General features: G+C 41.1%; 3 protein-coding genes across 4 annotated transcripts; 1 reads left to right on the top strand and 2 right to left on the bottom strand.

Moving 5' to 3' along the window:
- The first annotated feature begins 2,621 nt into the window (after positions 1–2,621).
- On the top strand, positions 2,622–12,028 carry LOC106093557 (probable Dol-P-Man:Man(7)GlcNAc(2)-PP-Dol alpha-1,6-mannosyltransferase). Its single transcript, XM_013260630.2, has 9 exons — positions 2,622–2,762; positions 2,846–3,523; positions 3,589–3,721; positions 5,642–5,815; positions 5,881–6,034; positions 6,102–6,246; positions 9,681–9,907; positions 9,972–10,217; positions 10,279–12,028. The coding sequence occupies exons 2-9, from the start codon at positions 3,398–3,400 to the stop codon at positions 11,864–11,866; spliced, it is 2,793 nt and encodes a 930-aa protein (XP_013116084.2). The 5' UTR covers positions 2,622–2,762; positions 2,846–3,397; the 3' UTR covers positions 11,867–12,028.
- LOC106093618 (cytochrome c oxidase subunit 7A2, mitochondrial) lies at positions 12,011–12,529 on the bottom strand. Of its 2 annotated transcripts, none has more exons than XM_059363258.1 (2): positions 12,382–12,529; positions 12,011–12,303 (listed from the first exon to the last, which is right to left on the bottom strand). In XM_059363258.1, exons 1-2 carry the CDS (start codon positions 12,397–12,399, stop codon positions 12,043–12,045), a joined length of 279 nt encoding a protein of 92 aa, XP_059219241.1. In that variant the 5' UTR covers positions 12,400–12,529; the 3' UTR covers positions 12,011–12,042. The 2 variants fall into 2 exon arrangements, with proteins under 2 accessions (XP_059219241.1, XP_013116172.2); XM_013260718.2 differs by having other exon boundaries at positions 12,011–12,288; positions 12,382–12,522.
- Positions 12,530–23,057: 10,528 nt separating this feature from the next.
- On the bottom strand, positions 23,058–26,843 carry LOC106093858 (protein sel-1 homolog 1). The gene is made up of 8 exons (XM_013261025.2): positions 26,703–26,843; positions 26,061–26,543; positions 25,772–25,995; positions 25,099–25,620; positions 24,859–25,033; positions 24,648–24,796; positions 24,053–24,592; positions 23,058–23,981 (listed from the first exon to the last, which is right to left on the bottom strand). Exons 2-8 carry the CDS (start codon positions 26,518–26,520, stop codon positions 23,535–23,537), a joined length of 2,517 nt encoding a protein of 838 aa, XP_013116479.1. The 5' UTR covers positions 26,521–26,543; positions 26,703–26,843; the 3' UTR covers positions 23,058–23,534.
- Positions 26,844–27,560: the final 717 nt, after the last annotated feature.

Here is a 27,560-nt window from a genome sequence, read left to right as displayed (position 1 = left end):
GACATTTCGATTTAAAAGATGTGGGCTAACGAGGAAATGGTCTAAATATGATAGACCATTCGGATATGATGGGGATGAGTCACAGATTCGGACAACATCTAGACTGTTATCCTCAAGCCAATTGCGCAATATTTTACCGTTTGAGTTTTCAAGGTGGTCACCCCAAACTGGGCTCTTTGAGTTTAAATCTCCACCAAGAATGAATCCATCGAAGCTCTTACAAAGTTGGATTAATTTGGAAAGGTCTGCCTCCAACTTTTGCGCCGGATAATTACATTGGACGTAGAGAGATCCAATTAAAAATTTGTTGTTGTTTGAAAACTCTATCTGGACAAGGGAAACATGTATGCCAACATCATTTAAAAAGACTCGATCGTACCCAATCTGGTTCCTGATGACAACGGCGACTCCAAGAGGTGAGTTGTCACATATAAAGTTATATCGATCCAATTTAATCTTCTTATTTCTTTTTAGGTGGCATTCCTGTATGAAGCCGATATCAATTCTGTTGAGGTGCAGTGTGTCCTTAAGATCTATTTGACGACTGATGTCCGTGAGGGATCTTACGTTGAAGGTTAGAAATCTCAAGAACCTATGGTCCATAACTAACTCTTATTTTATTTAGGAGGCGCAAAAACTCTGCTTTGGCCTCGACCTTGGTCATGTTCGCATACTCAGAGAGAAATATATTCACCTCCTGTTCCAGTGTCAACTCTTCGGGCTCCAAAAAAAGGGAAGCCAGTTTCAAAAACTGGTCTATTGCTGGCGGCTTTTGTTGCTGTGCTCCAGGTTGCGCTGAATGCTGGTGAAAAAGGTTCGAGAAAGTCTGCCCTGGGGTTATTGCGGACATACCGACAGCTCTGTTAACATTGGCCTTTGCGAGAGATCTCTCCTCGATGGCCTTTGAAATCCTTTGCCTACGAGCAACAGCATATTTCTTAAATGTTGGACATCCACGCCAGTTTGCCGGATGACCTGCCTCACTACAATTATTACAATAGGGTTCTGAAGAATCCTCTTTTCTCCTTTGACACTCGCCTGGGCCATGATTCTGGTCACATTTAACGCATTTGTACGCAGAATTGCAGTTCCGCGAAACGTGACCCCACCGTTGACACCTATGGCACTGAATTTCCGAGTCCTTCTTCTTCGGCCTCTCCCATGTAATAATTTGGTTTTGTAGCCCTTTGATATTAGCAATATCAGAGAGTGCTTTTCCTGGCAGTAATGAAACTAAGAAAAGACCAGTGTTAGTATTTCTTTGTGTTCTAAACCTCGACACACTTGCCACCGTATCTGGGACAATTTCATCTAATTCAGCCTTTATCTCTTCAATTCCAGTGTCTGCAATGAGACCTCTCAGTACAAATGATGGTTGTTTAAGTTCTTTCGGTGTAAATGAATATGAATGAACTCCCTTTTCACGCAATATCGCCATCATTGAGGAGTGGACGGAAGAATCAGCAAAAAAAATCTTACTTTTATTTTTATTGATATTCTTTACCTTAAAAGAAAATGTCGGAATTGTTTTCCTTAAGGAGTCGACGAGAGTTTTAATATTTACATTAAAAAGGAAGATAGGTGGACACCATTTTGGCTTTTGTCCGCTGTTGTTGTCATTGTTGTTATTATTGCCCTTATCGGCTTGGGCGGGTTGAGTTGCAGTAGTAGAGGCGGCAGAAAAATCAACTTGGGTAAGAACCCCAAGAATGCCAAATGGGTTATCATCAGTTTGTTTATGTTTCTTAAGCCTCTCACTAAGATCCGGAATGTCTACATCATTTAAACCCAGGGCGGATTCATGACGGTGTCTTTTGTTGTTGTTTATTTGTGCACTCTCTTTATTGTTGGATTCGGCCATCAAATTTCTCTGGGAAGTTGATGCTTCTACCTCAGCGACATCGAAGTCCATGTCAGGTGGACTGAAGCCAGGCATCTTTATGCAAAAATTGCAGCTTAGATGCCTGTTTCAAAGTCAAAATTATAAGAATTCTATGAATTGCAATTATTTCTTTTTTTCCGCGATAAAAAAAACACTTCTAGTTGAGCTCAGTGTTGCCAGCCGTCCAGCTGCCCAACAACAAAATATTGAGTGCACTATCTGTCAAAATCAGTGTTTAGTGCAACTCTGATTTTGTATATGTTACTAGTTCGCGCCATTTTTCGTTGTTAGTGTGTGTATTATGATTCTCAACTATAATACACACACAAACCAAAACTCGTTGACAGATAATGCCCTTTGAGAGAAAATTTTACTCAGCTTTTTACGGTACACTACCTGGTAATTATGTCATGGGTATTTCACTTTGAATCAGGGACTTAATATCCACCTTTACCTTTATTATGCAATCATTTACTTCTCTTATTATACACATATTTTTATTTGATACTGCCATCCCTAACACAAGTTGGTAACCTACTTGCAGCAAAGATATGTTTGGCAACACTTCTTTATGTTATTGGACAACAGCTGATTTATGTTTACTTTGTTTTTTTATTAAGGAAAGCGTTTTGTTTGGACTCTGGAGGATTTATTCTGGGAGAAAATAGTTATTAAACTTCCATCCTTACTATTTAGCCGTCAAAAAAAAATTAAAAAGAATTCGTCGGCTAGAATCCAGGCCAATTGTCAAATGGATTATTTGCAATATTAAACACTTTGATACTTGCCGCAATATTTACGTATGTATGCATGTTTGTATATCTTGATATACGTGGACAAATTCTAAATTTAGCCGGAGAAGGCAGTGGGAGCATGAATAGTAATTTTCTTTTTTTTAATTGTTTATATCTGTTTACTATATATACATATCCTATTAACAAGTGTTTGCTCCCTCTGTTTCAGAATTTCCCTCTCTCTCTAAATCAACCAAAATAAACTAATTTGCCGGTTTTTGTGTTGTGTGTTTGTCGTTGCTTTGTTTCTTTGCCCTCAACAGGTCACCCGCATAGGTGTCATAGTAATAAGTTGCTTTTGGCCGACATTCAAAGAGAAACAAAACGGCGTGTGTCTCATCCTCCTACTTGTGTTGTATCTTGTGGTGACACATATAGCATTGTGTTCAATTGCTTCTTAGTTCGCAACGCGCTTTCTCTGGCCACACATTCACGCAAAAAATATTCTACCAAACAGCAGCATCACATCAGGCTGGCTGGCTGACTGGCAAGCAGGCAAGCAAGTGTGGCAGTGGAAAAAAGTTTGCATTTTATTGTCGTATGAAAAAAAGAATACGAAAATACGGAATCTGTGGAAAAATGGTTGAATAAATTATGTAATTGCTGGTGATAAGATACAAGGAACACGTCAACTCTATTGAACTCTATAGGCATTTTCTTTATCTATAAATTGCGGAGGGGCGTCTAGCTATAGGCGTTTTGCATCATCATCACCATCATCATGGATATGTTACTATTTTTAACAGCAGCGGCACACATTGTCTATACACCTTTTACCAAAGTGGAGGAGAGCTTCAATCTGCAAGCAATACATGACATTCTTTACTTGCGTCATAATTTCACAGAGGTAATTATGAATTTTGCAAAGTAATTTAAAAATCTCATATTTTTTTTTTACTATACTTCTTCCAGTATGATCATCATGAATTCCCTGGCGTGGTTCCGCGCACATTTTTGGGCCCCCTATTCATATCATTATTATCATCGCCATTCATTGCGCTGTTCGAAACACTTGAGATCAATAAATATTGGGCGCTATATATAGGTAATTTATCAACATGATGTACTCTGTAGGCTAAGACACTGCTGACAATGTCCACTGTCCACATCTATATATACATTTGTGTGTATACGCTATTGATGTTTTGGTCCAAAGAGCGATATTTTTTTTATCAATGGAAGAAGACAAATCAATAATTAAATGTATACGATATGGCAATTATTAATCAAATAGAAGGTGGTCCTCCCCCAAACTACGAAGAGGAAAACTTCTAATATGCCAGCAAGTGCTGTTATGCCAAGTCTGTATAGTCGAGTCCCAAGGGTGTGCTTCAAAACGACATCTCTTGTAGTGAAGTTTTTTGTACGGAAGTATGTTTATACCACCATCTGTTGGAATTTGAACCCTATCCACAGCATTTCACAGGACTACTCTGGATGCCTATGGATGTCTGGTGCAGACTGCCACTAAAGGCTAACCTAGTCAATGCTGATCTTATGATGATTGTGTACATCTACTCGATGAACTCTTCATCTCGATGTTTTTGTAGCTGTGTGTTATACACTGAGACTACACCCCTGGCCAATGAAAGACTCCATAGGATCAATCCTGAACGAACAACAGGCGCTATCTCGTGGTCTGATCAAGACCACCTACTGTTGTTGTTGTTGTAGCCACATTTTTATGTGGATGTGGCGATTCTCGTCAAGCTCTTGTAAGTGAGCAAGCTCTCTCCGGTCAAAAGGAATGATCGCCGCGGAAACAGGATGACCATTGGTTATTTAAAGGCGTCAATAACTCGCCTTGTCATATCGAACATCATAGGCACTCAGTATTTAAGTAAAGGCCGGTGCCATCCGACCTCTCACTGAGACTCTCCACTAGATGCCGCTTATTGTCCGCGGCTGCAGTTGCAGCTACTCCATATGGAGCATTTCACTATCCACAACTGGTGGACGCGCTCGGTAGATACCAGCTAAGCTTGTCGTAATAAATAAGAAAACCCTCCCAGATTGGAGCTCAAAGTTCTAGGCTGTGTGACAAATGCAAATTTTGCCCATGAACATTTCACTAAGGAACAGGGGCAAATTTCTTACACATCAATGAGCGCAGCCAGATTCAAGTTTAAGCTCAATGTTAAGGGGCCCTCTTTTTTTATAGCCTAGTCCGAACGGCGTGCCACCTCTTTGGAGAGAAGTTTTTACATGGCATAGCACCCCGCAAAATGCTATGAGACTTAAGACGATGAGAGAATGGATCATACGGTATAATCGAGGCGACTATAGGAAACCTGGAAGAAAGGGCAGAGGTTTCCGATCGGATACTTAAGGTCGAGTGCAAGGCACTGCTGCCAGCGGTACAGTCTGGGACTGAGGGAACCCTAGTATTGCCGTCTGGAAGATCATGTAACACAGATGGATCAAAGCTAGGGGAAAAAATAGGCCTGGGGCTCTACACTCAGGGACTGAGATCTGTTTTAGACTGCCTGACCATTGCACAGTCCTGCAGGTAGAGATTTTAATCTTTAGGAATATTTAAAATTAAAAACAAATGTTTCTGTTTGTATGTGGGTTTTTCTATTTATAACACTGTAGTCTAGTGTTACTCCACATACTTTGAGGTTGGGGGTATTCCACCATCATCTCAAAATCTGCACAATAAACTAAAGAAACTCCAACGAATGCCAACGACTACTCTCGTGACAGCAATGAACACCACCTAGATCTGACGTCAATGCTCCAGCCTGTGTGGTGCTCACAGCTATCCCGTGCCGGAAAGTGCTCTCACCAACACTTCTTTTCTTGCAAGTGTATCAAAATGGAGCAAATTAGTCATTAATTTGCATTGTGGTTGACAATCATGTTCAATTGTACACCACAGGGTCAGCTCCTAGCTTTTTCCTTATTTAATTCTTATCATTGTATGTTCGTTTCAAATTGTAATTGTCCTCCCCTTTTTTTCTAGTGCGTCTTGTTTTAGCAGCCATTGTGACTTGTGCCTGGACCAAATTGAAACGTGTCATTACCAAAATCTATGGCTCAGATGTTAGTCTTTGGTTTAGTCTCATAACACTGACACAATTTCATTTTATTTTCTACATGTCCAGACCATTGCCCAATATAATGGCACTACCTTTAGGTAAGTAGGTATGGCGTTTACCCGGTGCAGTTGAAAGACTTTTTAATTTGTATCACACCTTGCAGTACTCTATGCTTTGGCCTATTGGTTAAATGACCAAACAAAGCCATTCATTATATGTTCCGGCATAGCCATATTGGTATTTCGTTCCGAATTGGCTATATTCTTGGGAATATTGCTAGTGTTGCATTTGTTGTTGAAGAAAGCTACAGCTGCAAGGTAAGAACTGTTGGTGGTTAACTTATGTTCTGAAATTCTGATTTCTTATCATTTTTGTATATCTTAGGGTTTTGAAAATAGCAATACCTGCTGGCATAATCATTCTGGCTATAACACTTGCGGTGGACTCTTTCTTTTGGAAACGATTACTGTGGCCGGAGGGTGAAGTGCTATGGTACAATACCATACTAAACAAAAGCTCCGATTGGGGTGTATCCTTTTGCAACATACATTTTGTCGTGAAGGAACGGGGGTTATTGTTCTCATATCCATGACCTAAGTTTTTGTGTCACCCCGAATCTATATTCGCTGATCTGAATCTGTATTCGCTCCGCGGATCGATCGTACATCTAACACGCTACATGAATGCCTTCCATCTATCACAACGTGATCAATTTGGTTCCTCGTGTTTTGATCGGGTGACAGACATGTGGCTTTGTGAATATTTTTATGTTGAAATCTGGTGCTACTAACTACCATGTCTTGTTTATCAGCCTCAAACCATTACTGGACGTTATCTCATGGAGACTAAACTTTTTGACTGTTGGACCAAAAATGTCTTCCGACTGTTGGACCAAAAATGTCTCCCGACTGTTGGGCCAAAAATGTCTCCCGACTGTTGGGCCAAATATGTCTTCCTTCCCTATCTTCGCTGGGATTGAAAAGAACGCCGGACCCTGGTTCTGTTCGGTTTGAAAGAACCGCCTCCATCTTTGGTCGGTGTCGGTGAGGTGTAGCCGGTGCATGGAGTAGTTACATTTCCGATCTTGCTCTGGCCTCACATCACTACGAGAGTATAGTCATACTGAATATGTTGCAAGGTGCTGTGCGAACATCCCAGACCCAATATTGCCAGGCCAGTGCCGGGAAGTGTATCATTTTTGCAACTTAACTGCAACGGTCTCCGTGGCAAGATCGTGGCTTTGTGAATAATTTTATATTGAAATCTGGTGCTACTAATTACCATGTCTTGTCTATCAGCCTCAACCCAAAGCTAGCCTCTCGTCCACCGGAGAAATGCTGGCAGCTATAGTATAGTTCGTCACCGTTTGGTGTTGTAGTGACGCTATCCATCCCAGTCCATCGCACTTCCTGTAAGACGGTAATATCTGCCTTGTACTTCTCTAATACATCCGCCAGCGCGTATACTGCACCTTTTCTATAAAGAGTGCTGACTTTCCAAATCATGGTCTTTTTTTCGTTTGTATGGGTTGTCAAAGTTGGAGAGGTCCGCTTTTACTATTCCTTTGTTTCTCATAGTAGTTCTCAGAGTTTTCCGGGGGCGGGTTACTGGCCCAGCGCCCCAACCGCATGGGTTTTGTGGGGTTGCACATGTATCCCCCGTTGTCCAAGATCCGACGCTCGCCTCCAGCCGCCCTTAACCTGGTAGCAGATGCTGATGTTGGCCGTTGGTTATTTCGGGTGTGTACGTCGGAACGACCTTACATTGTAAAGAGGGTTTTCCATATTGCCAATAAATATTCCCATATGGAAGTATGTAGCTAATCCGCAACGTATCTCGATCTCGCTGCCCTCGAGTTTAAAAAGTTTAAGCCACCATACTGAGACCTCTCTCAACTTTCCGTACACACACTCTCCTAAGGCGGAGTACCTGGGCATGATTCCTGACTAGAGAAGGTACGGCGAGGAAAGGACCAAAGGGGACTTTAGGCCCTTTACTACGGTCGCAACTCGATAGGTAGGACTGGATGTTTACAAAGGTGGCCGATTCCCGCCTATTAACGTCTGAAGTCAAGAGCACGTTGCCTTGATAACTATGTCCTTTGCAGGATGATCGAGAAGGTACAGGGTACTGCAGTTGTGCTTCCCTTGGAACAAGGAAGAGTTCCCCAAAGGAGGCGCTGAATGCCTTGACACTGACCGACCCTAGGCTTTTGAAATTTTTGACTAAAGTCTAAAGACGACTGAGGGAGTCAGGAACGTTACTCTACTTAAACTTTAGCCATTCTCGAGTTCTGCTGGGGGGACAGCGTAGCGGCGAGGCGGCATGCTATATGCAGCGCGACGGTACCCCAACTTTCCCGGAACGTTCTGCACACATTAATGGGTCTAAAGTGGGTGGGTCGAAAGTTGATGGGACGGGTAACCCACCTTTCCCGGAACGTTCAGCATACATTGATGGGTCCTAAGTGGCTTCAATAGCTTCAAATAAACCTCTGGACGGGTGTAGTGTGTTTCAGATGCAGGTATTTGTTGTCCTGAAGGCACTGAAGACAATTTCGATGCCGAAACAGCTACCCTATTGAACGATTACAATATACGTGGACATTCAGGCGGCGATGAAGGCGGGGTACAAGGCTCAACACAAATCCACTCCTGGCCAACTCGACTGCCGTCACACTCTCGTTCGAGTATTTAGCGTAACAGGACATCATTTATGCTGGGGCTGGGGAAGCATAACCTAAGACTGCCAATTGTTGTCGTGGCTGGTCATTGCCACGGCAGGTCTTTGAAGTCGCTCTAGTCACTGGGAGAGATGGACTTTTGCAGCGTTTGTGGTGATGAGGAGGAGTTGGAGTTACATACGGTTGAGCTTCTTTTCCTCATGGCTCAGTCTGGTAAGGTCTTCGTGTGAAGTGGATAGCAACCGAGGTTGCAAGTCGAGTGTACACCAATTCAACTTCGGTCTATGGTCCAACTGGCAACCCAGTAAAGGATGTGTGGTACCTGCTGCATAAACTTAACACAAACCTGTCCGTAATGGGATAGACGTGAGCACCACGCAGGCTGGAACATTGAAGTCCGATTTGTGTGGTGTTCATTGCTATCACGAGAAGCTTAGCTGCGTCCACAGGTTGCGGATAGTAGAATGGTCCATATGGAGTAGCTGCAACGATAGCCGCGGACAAGCAGCGATACCGAGCGGAGAGTCTGGGCTCTTGCACAAATCTGAGTGCCTATGATGCTCGATATGGCAAGGCGAGATATTGGCGCCTTTAAATAACTAATGGCCACCTTATTGCTGCGGCGATCGGTCCTTTGGCCCGGAACGAGCTTGCTCACATACAGGAGCTTGACAAGGAGTGCCACCTTCACCTTCAGTTATTGGCGCCTTTAAGTGGCTTCAAGTCTTAGCTGCAATGGCAGTCGCGGACAATCAGCTGTATCGAGCGGAGACTCTCAGAGAAAGTTCGGACGGCACCGTCTTCTTCACAAATACTGAGTGCTATGATGCTCGATATGACAAGGCGAGTTATTGGCGCCTTTAAATAACCAATCGCCAACCTGTTCCCGCGGCGATCGTTCCTTTGGACCGGAACGAGCTTGTTCACCTACAGGAGCTTGACGATGATCGCCAACTCTACATGAAAATGGGGCTACAAGAACAATCCCATGACAGCCGGTTGTACGTACCGGATTGATCCGATGGATTTCTTCGTCGGCAAGGGCTATTGCCTCAGTGTATAACACACCCCTACAACAACAACAACCTTTCTCCTATTTCGATGTTTTTACAGAAAAACTGATGTTCCAATCATCAGGTAGTATACCAAATCGAAGAAACCAACCAATAGACACTATTAGTAGTCATAAATAACCTGACTGGTAACCCATCGGCTCCTGCTGCATTATTGATTTCAAACAAATGCGGTAGAAATTTCCTTAACTCCTTATCCTGTTTTAGACTTCACCCTTTCTGTGGTATTTTTATTCAGCTTTACCAAGAGCCATGGCAGTGTCCTTAGTTTTTGTGCCCATAGGTTTAATCTTAGAAAGAAGAATTAGGCCCATAGTGCTGGCAGCTCTTGGTTTTGTGGCCATCTATTCTATACTACCTCATAAGGAGTTGCGTTTTATAATCTACGTTTTTCCTGTACTTAATCTGGCAGCGGCCACAGCATGCCATCGACTGTAAGTATAAATAGGAAAATCTTTCAACAGTCTGACCAAAACTTTGCTTTCCATGTCTCTGCAGCTGGTCGAACAGTGGCAAATCTGTTTTCCATGGTTTCTTGGCTCTATGTGCCGGAGGTCATTTGCTTTTGAATGTTTTTGTGACTTTGTTTTTGCTGATGGTTTCGGGAACAAATTATCCTGGCGGTGTGGCCCTAACGCAATTGCATGCCTATGAGGCGAATTCGACAAATGTTGCGGTTCATATATCCAATTTGGCAGCTCAAAGTGGTGTATCAAGATTTCTACAAATTCGCGATGAATGGAGGTTGGTATTGATGTATGACATTGAACTTCAAGTAAGGACTTAAATGTTTCTTTTCCTACAGCTACTGCAAAAGAGAAGACATGAACTATACCAAAGAAGAATCCTTGGAGTACACCCATTTGATTGTGGAAGCCAAGATGAACAATGACTTGTGGGCATCGTTGCAAAATGATTTCGATACTCTGGAATTCGTGGATTGTTTTCACAGCATAGGTATTCAGTATAACACTATGATGCCGGTAAAAATCAAAACCAAGCCTTGTTTGGCCATAATGAAGAGAAAGCCTGGCAGAATGAGTGCTAAGAGCAAAAAGCAATCAAAGGAATTGAAAAAGAGAAAGAAGAAATCTGTGGATGATGATAATGAGCCAGAGGGCCATGTTGAGGATAAGCAAAAGGAGAAAAAGAAAACTAAAACATCTTTGGAAAATTTGCCCACTGAAACTGGCCACGATGAGGAATTCAAGCAAGCAACTGAAGAGAAGCCCAAAGACAAAAAGAAGAAAAAGAAATCTCCTGAAATAGAGGCCAATGGTCAGACTTTGCAGAATGAAGAGAAAGAACTGGAGGAGCATAGAATTGCAGATGAGCACGCGACCAAGCCAAAGAAAAACTCCAAGGACAAGAAGAGTAAAAAAGCAGCCGAAACTTTGCCAGCAGAAAGCCAAGAAGTAGATGATCTTTCCTCAAAGAAAACTGAGGCTGAGAAAAAGCCAAAGTCCAAAAAGCAAAAAAAGAAATCTGCTATAATTGTAGAGGAAGAAGAAAACTTGCCTGCAAACGTTGAAGTGGATGAAGACATGGAAGACACTAAAGACACTAAAGACAAAGGAATATCTGAAGAAAAACCCAGGGTCAAACGAGAGAGCAAGAAATCCACAAAAGTAAAAAATCAAGAGGAAAAGTTAACGGAAAGTGAAGAAGAAATGGAAGAGCATTTTGATAATGAGCAGGAAGCCAAAACTTCGACAGAAAATGCCACTATAATGGAAAGTGACAACGCCACACAGGAGGAAGAAGATGAAAAACTAGCTGCTGTTATGGCTGAAGGCTCTCAAGAAGCAGCAAGCCAGGAAAGAGACAATGTTAGACAAGAAGTGGAGATAGAAGAAGAACAAGAAGAACTAGTTGCCGATATAGCTGAAGACTCTCAAGAAGATTCAGAGCACATTGATACTCTAGCTTCAACTGTAAGTCTCGAAGATGATGCCATAGTGGCCACAGTAGAATCACTTGAAGACGATCTGCCGCACTCTGAAGAAATGCATCAGGACACACCTGTACACAAAGAAATCAATTTCGAAGAACTACGAAATTTAGCCTTGGGCCATGTTAATCGCAAAACGAAAGCTACGAAATTGAAAATACGACGTCTCATCGAACAACACTACCGTGCCAAGGGCAAACACATTGAAAATGATCCCCTAGAGAAACAAGATGCCAGAACACCAACGACAACAAAAACTTCCGCCAGACAATCGGTGAAGGCCATCATCAAACAGGAACGCATCAAAGAGATGATAGAACAAATTGCCACAATGGACTTGACAAAATTGTGCAACTTGGATAAGGTCTCAACGAAGGATTGTCTGAAAAGTGTTATAGACAAAATCGATGCAGAAGATAAACCATCGCTACATTACAGCTAGTGATACGGGGTGTCTAGGTTATCCAATATTTTCTTTATGTTTTATCGAAATTTTTGTTGATTTTTGTTTTACCAAAAAACCCACCATAGATCTTTTCTTCTAAAGATTCTATAAAAAAAATTATTGTTAAATAAAGACAAAGACTTATTTTTTTAAGATTTATATTCGACCAATTTTCAATCATTTATAATATAGCCTGCCAAAAACACCAAGGTATAGAGTAGACCGCCGCCCGTCAAGCCCATAGTGGTGAGATACAATAATTTGTCCTTAGCCCCTCCTTTCAAATGTATGGGCAGATTGTTTTTCTGCTGGAATTTCTTTTGCAATTCTAACATTTTAGGTGGCACAGGACATTTGGATGGTTTAGGGGCACCGGCAGCAAGGGAACGCATTAAAGGCAATTGCCTAAAGATTTGGGACTGGAAAGAAAGATTCTTTAATCAGTTGCCAAATCAATGCTTTTTACCATCATTTTCTAACGGACTTGCCCTTGAATCCAGAGCCCTACTTACCCCAGTTGTACGCAGCATATTTTCGACTGCTTCGAGCTTTTTAGTTATTTTCTTATTCTCGGCAAATTTGGTAAGAGAATAGTTTGAGAATTTTAAAAAGAATTTGAAATTTTTTCCAAAGTATTTTAATTTTCCATGCAATAGGGCAATGAGTGTCTACTGATACACAGCAGTATACAATTTAGCCCTTTGATCATGAATTAGTAGAAAAACAAGTGAAAGCGTGCTAAGTTCGGCCGGGCCGAATCTTATATACCCTCCACCATGGATCGCATTTGTCGAGTTCTTTTCTCGGCATCTCTTCTTAGGCAAAAACTAGGGCTCAAGAAGTCAAGATCCCAGATCGGTTTATATGGCAGCTAAATCAGGTTATGAACCGACTTGTACTTTATTTGACATAGTTGTTGAAAGTAACAATAAAAAACGTCTTGCGAAATTTCAGCCAAATCGGATAAGAATTGCGCCCTTTAGAAGCCCAAGAAGTCAAGTCCCCAGATCTGTTAATATGACAGCTATATCAGGTTATTATCCGATTGGAACCATATTTGGCACAGTTGTTGGATATCATAACAAAATACTACGTGCCAAAATTCATTCAAATTGGAAAAGAATTGCGCACTCTAGAGGCTCAAGAAGTCAAGACCCCAGATCGGTTTATATGGCAGCTATATCAGGTTATGGACCGATTTAAACCATACTTGGCACAATTGTTGGATATAATAACGAAACACGTCGTGCAAAATTTCATTCCAATCGGATAAGAATTGCGCACTCTATAGGCTCAAGAAGTCAAGACCCCAGATCGGTTTATATGGCAGCTATATCAGGTTATGGACCGATTTGAACCATACTTAGCACAATTGTTGGATATAATAACGAAACACGTCGTGCAAAATTTCATTTCAATCGGATAAGAATTGCGCACTCTAGAGGCTCAAGAAGTCAAGACCCAAGATCGGTTTATATGGCAGCTATATCAAAACATGGACCGATATGGCCCATTTACAATAACAACCGACCTACACTAATAAGAAGTATTTGTGCAAAATTTCAAGCGGCTAGCTTTACTCCTTCGGAAGTTAGCGTGCTTTCGACAGACAGACGGACGGACGGACATGGCTAGATCGACATAAAATTTCACGACGATCAAGAATATATATACTTTATAGGGTCTCAGACGAATATTTCGAGTAGTTACAATCAGAATGACGAAATTATGGTGGAGGGTATAAAAATATCCAAAAATAGTGCTCTAGCGCTCAATTCATGTTTGAAAGGTCTTTTTGAGCACTTAAAGTCTTTAAAGAAGAGGTAGTCATGGCCATCAAAGCTTTAGAAATGATTTTAAGGCGGTTGCGACTGCAACGGTCGATTGGCACTGCAGGCTTTGGCCTCGGATCAAGTGAGGTTGAAACTTGTTATGTGTTGCAAGGATCATCTCCTATTCATGGGGAGCCTATGATGGATCACGTGGAGCGGAATACGTCAGTTGACAAGCTAACGAGGTATATGACTCCGATGATATGGAAACAGTGAACCAATCCCGATGGCGAAGGCACTTAAAGTGCGGCTCCTGCCTGTTTTAAATTTCATCCCTATGTCCAGCACATTATTAACATGGATTCCGTAAGATGCACAGCACAATGACAGCACTTACCTCAATCATTACACCTATCAGCCTACGCCCAGCACATCATTAACATGGATTCCGTAAGAAGGCCCTTAAAGTGCGACTCCTGCCTGGTTTGAATTCATCCCTGCACCCAGCACATCATAAACATGGATTCCGTAAGATGCATTGCGCAATAACAGCACTTACCTCAATCATCACACCCATCAGCTGCGGTCTAAATGGGGAAGACCTTGTAAACGAAGTGTGCTCGCGACCCATGACCTATGTTGTTGTTGTAGCAGTGTGTTCTACACCGAGGCGGCAGTCCTTGCCGATGAAGGATTCCATCGGGTCAATCCGGTACATACAACCTGCTGCCATGGGAGAACATTCGATACGAACAATGACACTACACTCTTCAATGACGTCATCGAGGCCGGCACGAGATGAATATGAGCACCTCACGGGTCGAAAGTCTGAGCTCCGATTTGTGTGGTGTTCAGCTGATAACTACCGGGGAGCGTTCACAGATTGCGTACGGTGGATTGCTCCGCTTACGTAGTAGTCACAACTGCAGTCGCGGGCCATCAGAGAAATCATGAGGAAAGTCTCAGTGAAAGGATGGCAGTCACCGGCTCATGCTTAAATATTTAGTGCTTATGATGCTGGCGAGTTATTGGCGGCTTCAATTAATCAATGACTATAAAGTTCCGGCGGCGATCAGTCGTATGGACCGGAACAAGCATGCTTACCTATAGAGCTTGACGAAGATTGCTACCTCCACACACAAATGTGGCACGGGATGACTATGAGCACCACACAGGTTGAAACTCTCAGCTCCGATTTGTGTGGTGTTCATCTTCATTACAAGAAGCTCAGCTGAGAGCTACCGTGCGCGGCCACAGGTTGCGGATAGAGGGATGCTCCATATATGGAGTAGCTGCAACTGCAGTCGCGGACAATCAGCACTATCGAGTGGAGAATCTCAGTAAGAGTTCGAGTGGCGGATTGTGGAGAGTGGTCGGGAAGGAGAAATAGGGTACATAATTTTTTGATATCGCAAGGGGAGCGGACCCTCCCCCTTAGTCAAAAAGTACCACCCACAAATAAAAGTATACCGATCGGGACAATATGGAACTCAAATGAAAGGTATTCGGGAGTAGAATACAAATATGATATCAAAAATTGGATCCAAGTAACTGGGGAGCCGCCCTGACCCCAAAACCTCCCAAGAATAGGTTTATTGGATGATAATGACAATATGGGACTCGAATGAAAGGTATTCGGGAGTAGATTACGAATATGGTCAGGAAGGAGCAATAGGCGACATAATTTTTCAATATCGCAAGGGTGGCGGACCCTCCCCCTTACCCAAAAAGTACCACCCACAAATAAAAGTATACCGATCGCGACAATATGGAACTCAAATGAAAGGTATTCGAGAGTAGGTTACGAATATGGCCAGGAAGAAAAAGCGAACCCTCCCCCTTACCCCCAAAGTGCGACGCGAAAATAAAAGTAGACCGATCATTACAATATGGAACTCAAATGAAAGGTATTAGAAGTAGAATATAAATTTTATATCAAAAACTAAGTTCAAGTAACTGGGAGGCCGCGCCGACCCCAAAACACCCCAAAATAGATTTAATGGATGAAAGGGCCATCCACAAATAAAAGTATACCGATCAGGACAATATGGGATTCAAATGAAAGGTATTCGGGAGTAAAATACAAATATGATATCAAAAATTGGATGCAAGTAACTGGGGAGCCGCCCGACCCCAAAACCTCCCAAGAATAGGTTTATTGGACGATAATGACAATATGGAACTCAAATGAAAGTTATTCGGGGTAGATTACGAATATGGTCAGGAGGGAGCAATAGGCTATATAATTGTTTGATATCGCAAGGGGAGCGGACCCTCCCCCTTACCCTAAAAGTGCGACCCAAGTATAAAAGTGGACCGATCGTTACAATATGGGACTCAAATGAAAGGTATTCAGAAGTAGAATACGAATTTTATATCAAAAACTGAGCCCAAGTAACTAGGGGGCCGCGCCGACCCCAAAACACCCCAAAATAGATGTAATGGACGATAATGAAAATATGGGACTCGAATTAAAGGTATTCGGGAGTAGATTACGAATATGGTCAGGAATTTGTTGATATCGGAAGGGGAGCGGACCCTCCCCCTTACCCCAAAAGTCCGACCCAAAAATAAAAGTGAACCGATCGTTACAATATGGGACTTAAATGAAAGGTATTCAGAAGTAGAATACGATTTTTTTTGTCAAAAAACGCGTTCAAGTAACTGGGGGGCTCCCCGACCTTAAAACACCCCAAAATAGGTTTATTGGACGATAATGACAATATGGGACTCGAATAAAAGGTATTCGGGAATAGATTATGAATATGGTCAGGAATTTGTTGATAATGGAAGAGCGCGGACCCTCCCCCGTTACACCAAAAAACACCCCCCAAAATCAAAAGTGGTCCGATAAGAACAAAATGGCTATCAAATGAAAGCTATTGGAGAGTAGAATATGAAAATAGTTTTAAATATTGGGTTGAAGTATCCAAGGGGTCGCCTAACTCCAAAAACTGCCCTAAATAGACATATTGGACGTACATATCAATATAAGACTCAAATGAAAGGTATTAGGGATTATGCTACGAATATGACTTAAAAAATGAGGTCCATGTAGTTGATGTTCGCCCCACCCCCGATAAGCCCCCCAAATGGGAATATTACTCAACCATAGCTTGATGAAACTCAAATAAAAGGCATTTGGGAGCAGATTACGATTATAACATTAAAATTTGTGTCCAAGAATCAAGTGACCTATTGTAGGCGATTTTAGGAGTAAAGTACCACACCTCCTAAAATCCCCTCCAATATATTATTTGACCAATTTAAACCATGGGGATCAAATGATAGATATTTTTGAGTAGAGTGCGTCATTCAACTATTTGCCCAAGTGCCAGATGTATACAGCCAGCAAACGGCTGTATACACCAATCATGAAAATATGGGGTTATATTAAAGTTATAAGGTTGCGGACTGCGAATCTGATATCTTCATTCTGCTCATATAACTTTGCACACTTACATTAACCTAAAACCAAAGAAATTGGTATCAGAATCTGAGGTGGAGTGCCTTAAGCTCTTTCTTAAATACTGAGTGTCTATGATACTCGATTTGACAAAGTGAGTTATTGATGCCTTTAAATAACCAATGGCCTCCTTGTTGCAGCGGCGATCGGTCCTATGGACTGGAACGAGCTTGTTCACTAAGGAGCTTGTCGAGGATCGCCACCTCCACATAGAAATGTGGTTACAACAAAAACAAATGTGGCTACTACAACAACAAAACAGTCATACGTAGCGTTTAGATACGCAAAGTGGAAGCCAAGCTGAGTTAAAACGGGAGTTCCCTAAAGGGTATTCTCTCCCCCGATCCTGTTTGGCCTTGACCACCGCCTACCGGCGTGGAAATATAGGTATACATGTAGAGAGCAATGGTATCATGCGAACACAAAAAATACATTAACCTCCTGGACCAGGCTCAAATTTTCAGGAGTCTTAACCTAGAAACTCTCCCGCGAAATCATGAGCCACATTATTCACCACCTGGGCGAAAGAAGTCTTAAAAGAACTTGGGGGTTAGAAACACAAGCAAAATCCTCAAATACTTAGCAGGCAGCACTTGGGTTATGAAGCATTATTAACCACTGATAAGTAGTAAATTGCTCAGCACTAGGTTAGGTTAGGTTAGAGATCACTCGCCTGTTAGAGATCACCATTCTGTTCTTCATTAAAAGCAATGCAATAGGAGAGGAGAGACAGAAATCCGTTATAAACTAAACAGTGAGGAAAGGCAAAAGTCAGGCGGTGCTGACAATATAATACCCTATACCCTGACAGGAGAAGACTCAACACTTGCCTGAGGAACTGAAAACTTGCCTCAGGAACTATCGGCCACATAGCTAAAGTCTGGCGGATTGCAGAAGATTGAAAATCCCCCTGTTACAATCATGACAGTAGGGGATGGCATCGAAACGGGACCCGACACACCCTGTGTGGGTGGGTCACAAACTTGGACTGGGCTCAAGGTGTGCGCCAGCGGGGAAACACGGAACTCAAAAAGTACTACGACACCAGCAGCTAATGAAGCATCTAAAGAGGAATCGTCCACATCGCAAGTGCCCAGTGTCCTGAGGAAGAGTGCTTCCACAGCTTGCTCACCTGGTGCTGGATGCGTACGGAAGCTCATCATGACCAACGAATCTTGTGGCAATGAACTCCTGGTGGAATCAGAAGACGAGGCTAACACAAAAGTGATGCAAGTTCTGAATCCTAACTATAGTCCAGTTTCTTCAGAATTGTAGGCCACGTCGGAGGCACTAAAGGTCCTGCTAATGACAGGATTTAACGTGGATCTTATCCAGAAACAATGGATGGGTGGAGGAATGGTTCGTGGACTAAGAATTCCGGGTACGGAGAATGCGAGACACCGAGCCTGTATTCTGGCAAAGAGTAGACTAAAAGTATTCTATATATGGCAAACTATTGAGAGATGCAGACTTCAGAATTTTGTGTGATCGCAAAAACGTCTGCATGAAAGGCACTTTTACCATTCAGAATTTTATGTGACTCCGTTATTTCTAGGAATTCAACAAAAACTACTTCCCTGGCTCCCCATCTAGCTTGGACCTATCCTTGCAAACAGAGGGATCCAAGATAGGCGGGACGCTGTACCTTCTCACATCTGGCAGACATAAGGATCGACCGAACCACAGCTGTGTAAATTTAGCAACGAGTTGTGGAAAGTGTAGAGCCCCCGTTTGCCTCCCTTCTCAACGTTTCTTCTCCAGTTCAACCTACCGAGAGAGTGGTAAGTTGAACTCCACTCCATCAGGGACAGGTCCCCTAAAATCGCCATATCTCCTCCTTCTCTTAGACGGATATCCTTCAGAGCGCCCTGAAGGATATCCGCGACAATAGAGAGAAAGCAACCGCCAATTAAAATGACGACGTCATCAGCATGGACAACCATTTTTAACTCTTTCCACTTTGAAGGACCTGAGCCAAAAGTTCAGCTTTTCGTAAAAGCCTGTATGGAGTGGATATTGCAAACGTTCTGAATATTAAATCACTGGTACTTTTACACAAAATTATATATACTAAAACACCATCGTACTTGTATGATAAACTGCAGCTTGGTAGAACCAACAGAAGGATTTTAATTGTACCAATGCGCCATAAATTGCTGGTATCGGAGTGGCAATTTTTCTTCACCGTTACCCGTCTTTGGAACTCCCTCCCATCATCAATACAACTTAATGGCGACGCAAATAAGTTCAAACAAAATCTTACAAAATACTTTCAAAGCCTATAAATTAAGTGATTTGTTTTTCCTATTCTTCCTCTCAATTAATTATTGTTAATGAATTATTGATTATTGATTATTGATTATTGATTTTTATTGCTAATGTAATTAAAATTAAAGCCGAACTTAATGATCCCTTTTGTTAGAATAACGATTCTAATCACATACTGTAATTATAAGATTTTAAATCTTGTTGTATGTGAAACCAAATAAATAAATAAATAAATAAATAAATAAATAAAAAGCCACAAGAGGAGGCTCTTGGTTACCATCTACCATCTTTTTTGTGTGAAAAGCCACCAAATCGTCAATTTATAAAATTCAAGAAATAATTTTATCGCCGACAGAGATGTAGAGATTGAAAAGAACCTGAGATTTTACCCAGCTTCTTGCGATCCCCTTTTAACTCCAAAGTATAGATGGGCAGCATAAACTTTCGCACAAAAATTCCTATGCCCGCGGGAATAGGAAAAACCAACAGAAGCACACGGACAGTTTAAACAACTTCGTGTGCCTTCGTTCGGCTGACTCTATTTTAAAGCTATTTCATTTACCTGAGTTTGCTCTTTTTAACAGTGGTAATGTGCCCATCACTGCTCTAAAGCAACAAGATTTGTCAATGGACAAGACCCCACATGGAATTTACGACAAAAAAATTACAAAAAACAAATCGTGTTTAAGATGTACTTACCACTTGAATTGGAAATTCGATTATGGGAAAATTTGAATTGATGTCATCTTCTTGCGTCGATCTTGCTTTTACAGTTGACGAATTTTACTGAAAAACAGAGTTTGCGGATGTCTGTTTGAGCTGCAATCTATCTTTCTTCTTACGCTGACACTAGTAACCGTAACAGTTTTGCGAAGTTATAGTTTCTTACGATAAACTTATTGCTCGCGTCTTAAAACAAGATTCCATAAGGATTGGTGAATTGATTGCCCGGCCGCGAAGCTTTTAACACTCGGTAATTAATACTGGCCACAATTTTCAGTTGACCACAGCTGTAGGATGAAACAACACCGTCAGCAATGAAGGCGAATTCGCAATAAAGCGAAGAAGTACCACCTAAATCGTATTCCGACACTAAACTGCGAAGAAAAGTCCACGTTTCTGCGATAGTTGGTGGACCACGATAAAACGAGACTGCTGAAATAAACCAAAGGGACAACAATGAACGCGTATTAGTTTCAAAGCGAAGAAGCACCACTAAAGAAGTGTATACCAACCATAAACTGAGTCGAAGTTTTCCATCCTTCAGCGAGGGTACGTTACATGGATCACGGTAAACCGAAACGATACTTTTTACGACACTTCCGTCTATAAGCACTCTAAAGCGACTCTGAGCGAACAGAGGGTACATTTTTAACCCACATTAATTATACTCTTTCAAACTTTTTTCTTGTATTACAGCCCCTTATGAGAATGGATGATCAATTGACTGCAGTTTCACCCGCAAACACAACACCTTACCATTACAACTTATGGCACACAACATACCGGCTGTAAATAAATTCACTTTCATGCGTAGAACAAATATACACGTTTTCACCCGTTACCCGACACTTAATTATTGCGCAAATTTTCGTTTCCACAACTTTAACTTCCATGGATAATTTTAAACGAATTATTAGCAACAAGTCCTCGCGAATGACTAGAATTATTCACTTGTTTACCTTAAAAAAAGGCGGGCTACAGATGTTATCGTTTTCGAACAGTGTTGCCAGCCAATACAATACTTATCGATAAATATAACGGTATCCTGTTTATAAATAGATGGGGTTCACAACTCAATAACCCAAAAAAAACATCGATAACATGAACTTTTCCAAAGGGATGTTTACATTTAAAGATTAGTTAGCAGATGTTTGTAATACATATAGCCATGTATTAAGATCTGCTATGTTTTGTATTAGTACAATATAGGGGAATATATATGTCCTTTATTTACAATTGGAGTATATTAAATATATTATAATACAATATGAGTGGAAGAAACGGTTCTTTGTATCTGTTATCACATGATATCTATTTTTACTGGCCTTTTTTTGATATCGAAAATGAAGACCGAGTTTGCTAGCGAAATTTTCACTAGAGCTGCGTACTGGGCTTGAACTATTGTAAAAATCTGATAAAACACATGGCGAAGCAATTAAAGGTGGTCTCATTTATACAATAAACACAAATCATATGGTGCAATCCGCCATCAAGCTGATCGACGTTTTGCCTTGTCTTTTGAGTATACGGGTGCGTACATGCACAGAGAATATGCAAGCAAGAAGAAGAAAACAAAGAGAATGCCGTGAAATCGGCGGACGAGTGCCTTAAATCCGGATTTAAGGCTAATGATCAGCATTCCGCCAAATCTGGATGTTTTCCCCTGCGTGCCACTCTGATGTCGAGTGGACACTTGCGCAGCATAGAACAAAAAAAATGTCAAGCTCAACCTCGTATACACTGGAAAAAGTCCGCATTTTCCTGGGTCCTCAGTTATGGTTGAACATTATATTGGCCAGTCAGCCCTACTTTCATTCATCGCTTAATTTGTTGATTCTGCTATATGGGACCCCTTCAACCTAGTCATTGTCCAGAACTTCTTCTTGCACACATGCTTCGAATTGTGTTTTTATACCTAACACCATAGGATGGGGGTATATTAATTTCGTCATTCTGTTTGTAACACCTCGAAATATGCATCTGAGACCCCATGAAGTATATATATTCTTGATCGTCATGTCATTTTAAGTCGATATCCGTCCGTCCGTCTGTCTGTCGAAAGCACTTACGAAGGAACAAAGCTAGACACTTGAAATTTTGCACAAATACTTTTTATTAGTGTAGGTCAGTTGGGAATGTAAATGGGTCAAATCGGTCCATGTTTTAAGACCCGGTCTTGGGTCTTGACTTCTTGAGCCACTAGAGGGCGCAATTCTCGTCCGATTTGACTGAAATTTTGCACGTTGCCTTTTGGTATTACTTCCAACAACTCCGCTAAGGTTCAGATAGCTCCATGTTTTGATATTGGGTCTTGGGTCTTGACTTCTTGAGCCTCTAGAGGGCGCAATCCTCGCTGAAATTTTGCACGTAGTGTTTTGTTATGACTTCCAATAACTGTGCTAGGTATGGCGCAAATCGGTACATAACCTGATATAACTACCATATAAACCGTTCTGGGATCTTGACTTCTTGAGCCTCTAGAGGGCGCATTTCTCATCCGATTTGGAAGAAATTGTATACAACCGCTTCTCTCATGACCTTTAACATATGGTCTGAATCGATCAATAGCTTGATACAGCTGCCATATAAACCGAGCTCCCGATTTTGCTTCTTGAGCCCCTACAAGGCGCAATTCTTATCCGAATGAACTGAAATATTACACTATTACTTCTACAATATTCAGCATTCATTTATGGTCCGAAGCGGACTATAACTTGTTTTTATGTAAGGGGGGTTGATAAATGAGTCAATTAAGTAAAGACTGACTACAGTGAACCAAAATGACAAGAAGACTGCCTGTAACCAGTGCAATGTTTGTGATCAAAAATTGCCTTGGAGAGTCAGCAACCCTATAAATCTACGCACAACTTGTTAATCCTGCTAAAATTCTCGAACTGGGGATCCCATCACAGAGTTCGAATAGTTGCCCTATGGTTTTAAATTTTATGGTAATATAGCATTTGTTTATGTTTTTTTGTTTTTATTATAAATCTTATTTATCAATAAAAAATATACAAACGAAACATAAATTGTTTTTGCTTCATTATTTTTGTTTTTTTTTTTTGTGTTTATCTCGTTCCTCTCCTCCTAAATTGTTGCATTCAAACTAAGAACAAATCACTAAGCTAAGAGAAATCCTATTATTAAAAAGAATATTGCAAAGGAAAAGAAAGTAAGAAAAACTAATATGTACAGACAACATAGATAAATGTTCATCGTTCTAAATTAATAGAAAAACAAAAATATGTAGTAAAGAATTTTTCAAATTATTCTTCAAACAAGGAAAATAGATGATTGACTACTTAATATGTTGTGAAAATGTAAATGTATATGCTGAGTTAGTTTTTGTTTTTGTTTTCATTTATCTTCTAAGCATATTAAACAATCAATTTGTTTGTTTATAAATAAAAATTAAAAAAAAAGATAATTATCACTACTACTCCGTGGGATCAGCGGTGGAGTTTGAAACAGCCGAAGGTATTGTAAGTGTCGATTTTGTGGTTGTGGTTGTTGTCGTTGCGCTCGTAGATGCGTTGCTGGTTGTTGTCGTAGAACTAGATGTCTCTGCAGCAGTTGACGCAGGCGCGGAGGACGGTGATGTTTTATCTGTACTGCTGCCACTAGTAGAAGATGATGTTGCTGCCGCTGTATTGGTAGCTGAATTTTCATTCTCATTATTAGGCGGATTTTCATGGTTGGTTGCTGCTTCGCCATTTTCAGGTTGTGCTGCTTGATTGTTTTCGCCTTGATTTTGCTGGCGCTGCTCTTGTGTACGTCTGGTATACATTATGAAACCCAGCAGCAGTGTCAAAATTGTAATCATATACAAATCCCAATTAGCAGCAATATTTTCATCCAAATAAAATATGAATTTATAAGGAGACTATATAGCGGACGAGAAAAAATACCAAAATTTCATTAATATTTGCACTTGCATTCATTGGCTACACTCACCTCTTTAATGGATTCAATTTTTGCCAATAATTGCAGTTTCAGCAAGGCTATGGCCACAGGAACCTTAGCATCGGCATTTGTGACCGCAGCCAAATCATACAGACGCTTGGCCAAATGCCAATCCTTTTTCATGCCCAGCCCCTTCTCATGCATATAGCCCAAATTGAACATTGCTTGTGCGTTATATTGTTGCTCCGAAGCTTTGCGATACAAGGCGGCGGCAGTCTCGAAATCAATATTTGTACCCCAGCCATAATAGTAGTAATCGCCCAGTTTCACTTGGGCTGCTGAATAGCCTTGTGAAGCAGCACGTTTCCAGTAATAGAAAGCCCGAATGAGCTCCTCATTGCGATCATGGAATATGGAAACATCACCACGATCAAGCAGAAAGGCAGCATTCGATTGAGCCACTTCATAGCCTAGTTCTGCCAATAGAGCATACTGCATATAGGCCTCATTGATGCGATAGTTCTTATAGTCAGCATAGGCATGCATCAGATTTGTGCTCCAACGTCCACGTTCAGCGACATTTTTAAAGAACTTGAAGAGAAATTGCAACCATATTTGTTTGAAAAATATTTTGTGTTTTACTTACCTCCACTGCAGCTGGACATGAACGCAGCATGCCAATGCCATAGGCATGCATGAATCCCAAGTTGTAATATGCTAAAACATGGCCTGATTGAGAAGCCAAGTTGAAATACTTCAGGGCTAGTTTAAAATCAGTCTTCACTCCGTTACCAGCTGGAAAATGAAAATTTTGTAAAATAATTCCCTTTAAATATTTTTGTTTTCATAAAACTTACTAAAATACATATTTCCCAACATTAGCTGGCCATCTACCCAGCCTTGATCGGCAGCCATGGTAAAGTAATTCAAAGCCTTCAAAGGATCCTTGGGCACACCCAGACCCTTCAAATACATTAAACCCAAACCACTTTGGCCCACGGGATCACCCAAATTGGCAGCCTTGGAAAAATACTGCAAAAAACATTAAGAAAATTAGAAAATATTACCCTAACTTCTATTAAAACAATGCAATTTGCCTTAAATGCTGTTTCATTATCAGCTTTGATATGTTCACTGCCTTCCAAATAGAGTTTACCCAAGAAGGCATAACCTATGGCATTGCCAGCATTGGCCGCCAGTGTAAAATACTCCAAGGCCTTTTGATGATCTTGCTGTATGGCTTTACCGCCTTGATAATATAACTGGCCCAGGCCGACTTGTGATTGCACATCGCCTTTGTCAGCCAATAGTTGATAGTAGTCTACTATTTCTGTTTCTTGACTGCCCGGATTCTCCAATTCATCCAAAAGCCTTACACGATGCACCAATGGCCCACTGGCAAATGTCACTTTTAATGCCACCTTCTTGGCAACTTTCTTGTAGTATGAGAGCGATTTCTCACAACTGGCCGGAACATTAATGCCAAAGGAATAGCGATAACCCAGAGCCATTTGAGCATATGTATGATCACCCAAAGCAGCCAGAGTGAGATGAATTAAAGCCAATGGTTGACTGACATTTTTGCCTCCAACACCAACGGAATAGAGGAACGCAAGACCCTGAAATAAAAAAAAAGTAGAACAATTAAAGAAAGTAATAAACTATTTGTATACCCTCTAGCACAGTATGGGGGTATACTAATCCAATCATTCAGTTTGCAACACCTGGATATATTTATCTGGTAATTCTTAAGAAAATGCCTCAACCTACCATGTTAGCTTCCGGCAAGCCCTCCTTAGCCAAATCGTCGAATTCTGCTGCAGCATATTCAAAATCAAAATCCATATAATGGCCTAGAACTCTGGCCCATGCCAATTCTGCTCTTGCCTTGCTATGTTTCATTTCTGCAGCTTTGCGGATTAGAGTAAAGGCCACTCGTTTATCTGAATTTGGTTTGGATAACATTTCCATGGCATTCTCATACATGCTTTCGGCTGGAAAAGAATTGTATTAGCGAATAAGCAATTAAAAAAATAGACAAATCTCATCAACGGCATACCCTCTATCTGCTCCGGTGTAGGATCTAAAACTTGCTGAGGTTCCTGCCTCGCTTCCAACAACTCAATCTCTGCCTGTAATTTCTTGCGCACCACTTCTTCAATCCATAGGCGTTCGAAGATGGCAAATTTCAACAACTTGTTCTTGCCATCCGCTTCTGCCCCCTGAATGTTTTCAGCAATTTGTGCAGCCTTAGCAGCAATTTGGTTATCAAAGTATTTAGATGCTTTGCGCTGGTTACTGCGTATTTCATAGCCACCCTCTTCACTACCTGTACTTTCAGCCGTGCTCTCCGTCTGCCTCGATGTATTTGAACCATCTTCCTCTGTTTGTTCTTTACCAGCGGAAGTGGCCTTGTTTGGTGGTACCTGGGGCCCTTGGAGTGCAGCGCACACATTCACCCATTGAGTCGACTGCACCACCACCAGCAGTATACCAATGGCTAATAAGCCGAATTTCATTTTGTTTCTGCTCGTATTTTGCCCTAGAAATTGTTAAAGAATTGTAAAATCCTCCAAAATATGCAAAATTTCGTCGCAGGTTTTAAGGTTTTTTATCTGCCCTTGTTTTCGTTGTTGTTTTGCTTTCCACTGACGTGGGATTATTTTGTGTTGTTGCTGCTTAGGGGGCTTAAGACACTCACCTGATAATTATTATCAATCTATGGAAATATGCAATTTACTAACAGAGCATCCACATCCTCCTTTAGATTTAATTTTTATTGTTTCTTTTTCTTAAAAAAAAAAACTTTTTCTCTTTTCCTTCTTCTTCACACGTATGTCAGTTAATCGAATTTTAGTGTAACAAATTCGAAAAGTCGACTTTTAGTGGATTAAAAAATCGAATAGTCAGTCGAATTAAATTTTTTACTCAATTTTTAAATTTGGAAAAGTTATTTGCACAAGTGCACCCAAAATCTTTACCGAAGATGATCCATGCCCGACTTTAGCTGCTATGTGAGCCGGTCTCTTGATAAAATTGCTTAATTATTCGCGATTGAACTTCGTGAACATATGTTGTTATCGATAACTATCCGGAACAACATTGCACTGACATTTTATTCAGAACATCTAACTGCTACTACTAAGTTGTTGTTGTTGTAGCAGTGTGTTTTAGACTGAGACGGCAGCCCTTGCCGATGACGGACTTCAACGAGTCATTCCGGTACGTACAACCGTCTGCCTTGGCATTGCTAGTACTTCGTTCGTTTTTCACCGTTGGAAACCCAGTTTTTCGTGATTACTTTTTTTGAAAAACTACACAAATAACTGGCTTAATCGAAACGTTAAAAGTTCTATTATTTCTTGTTTCTTTGTTTAATTTTGGACCTATCCAGTGAACTGGTAAGTTATCGATAATGTGTAATAACAGCCAGTAAGAAACTATTAATCGTCATTTCCACTAATTTAAACACAACACTTGATATGTGAGAAGTTGCCCTTGTTCCTTAATGTCATGTTCATGGGCAAATTTGCAATTGTTTTTGATATAATGCGATAAA

Source organism: Stomoxys calcitrans, chromosome 2 (assembly GCF_963082655.1).
Source record: "Stomoxys calcitrans chromosome 2, idStoCalc2.1, whole genome shotgun sequence".
In the NCBI taxonomy this organism is placed as follows: domain Eukaryota; kingdom Metazoa; phylum Arthropoda; class Insecta; order Diptera; family Muscidae; genus Stomoxys; species Stomoxys calcitrans.
This window is presented reverse-complemented; position numbering and strand designations above follow the sequence as displayed.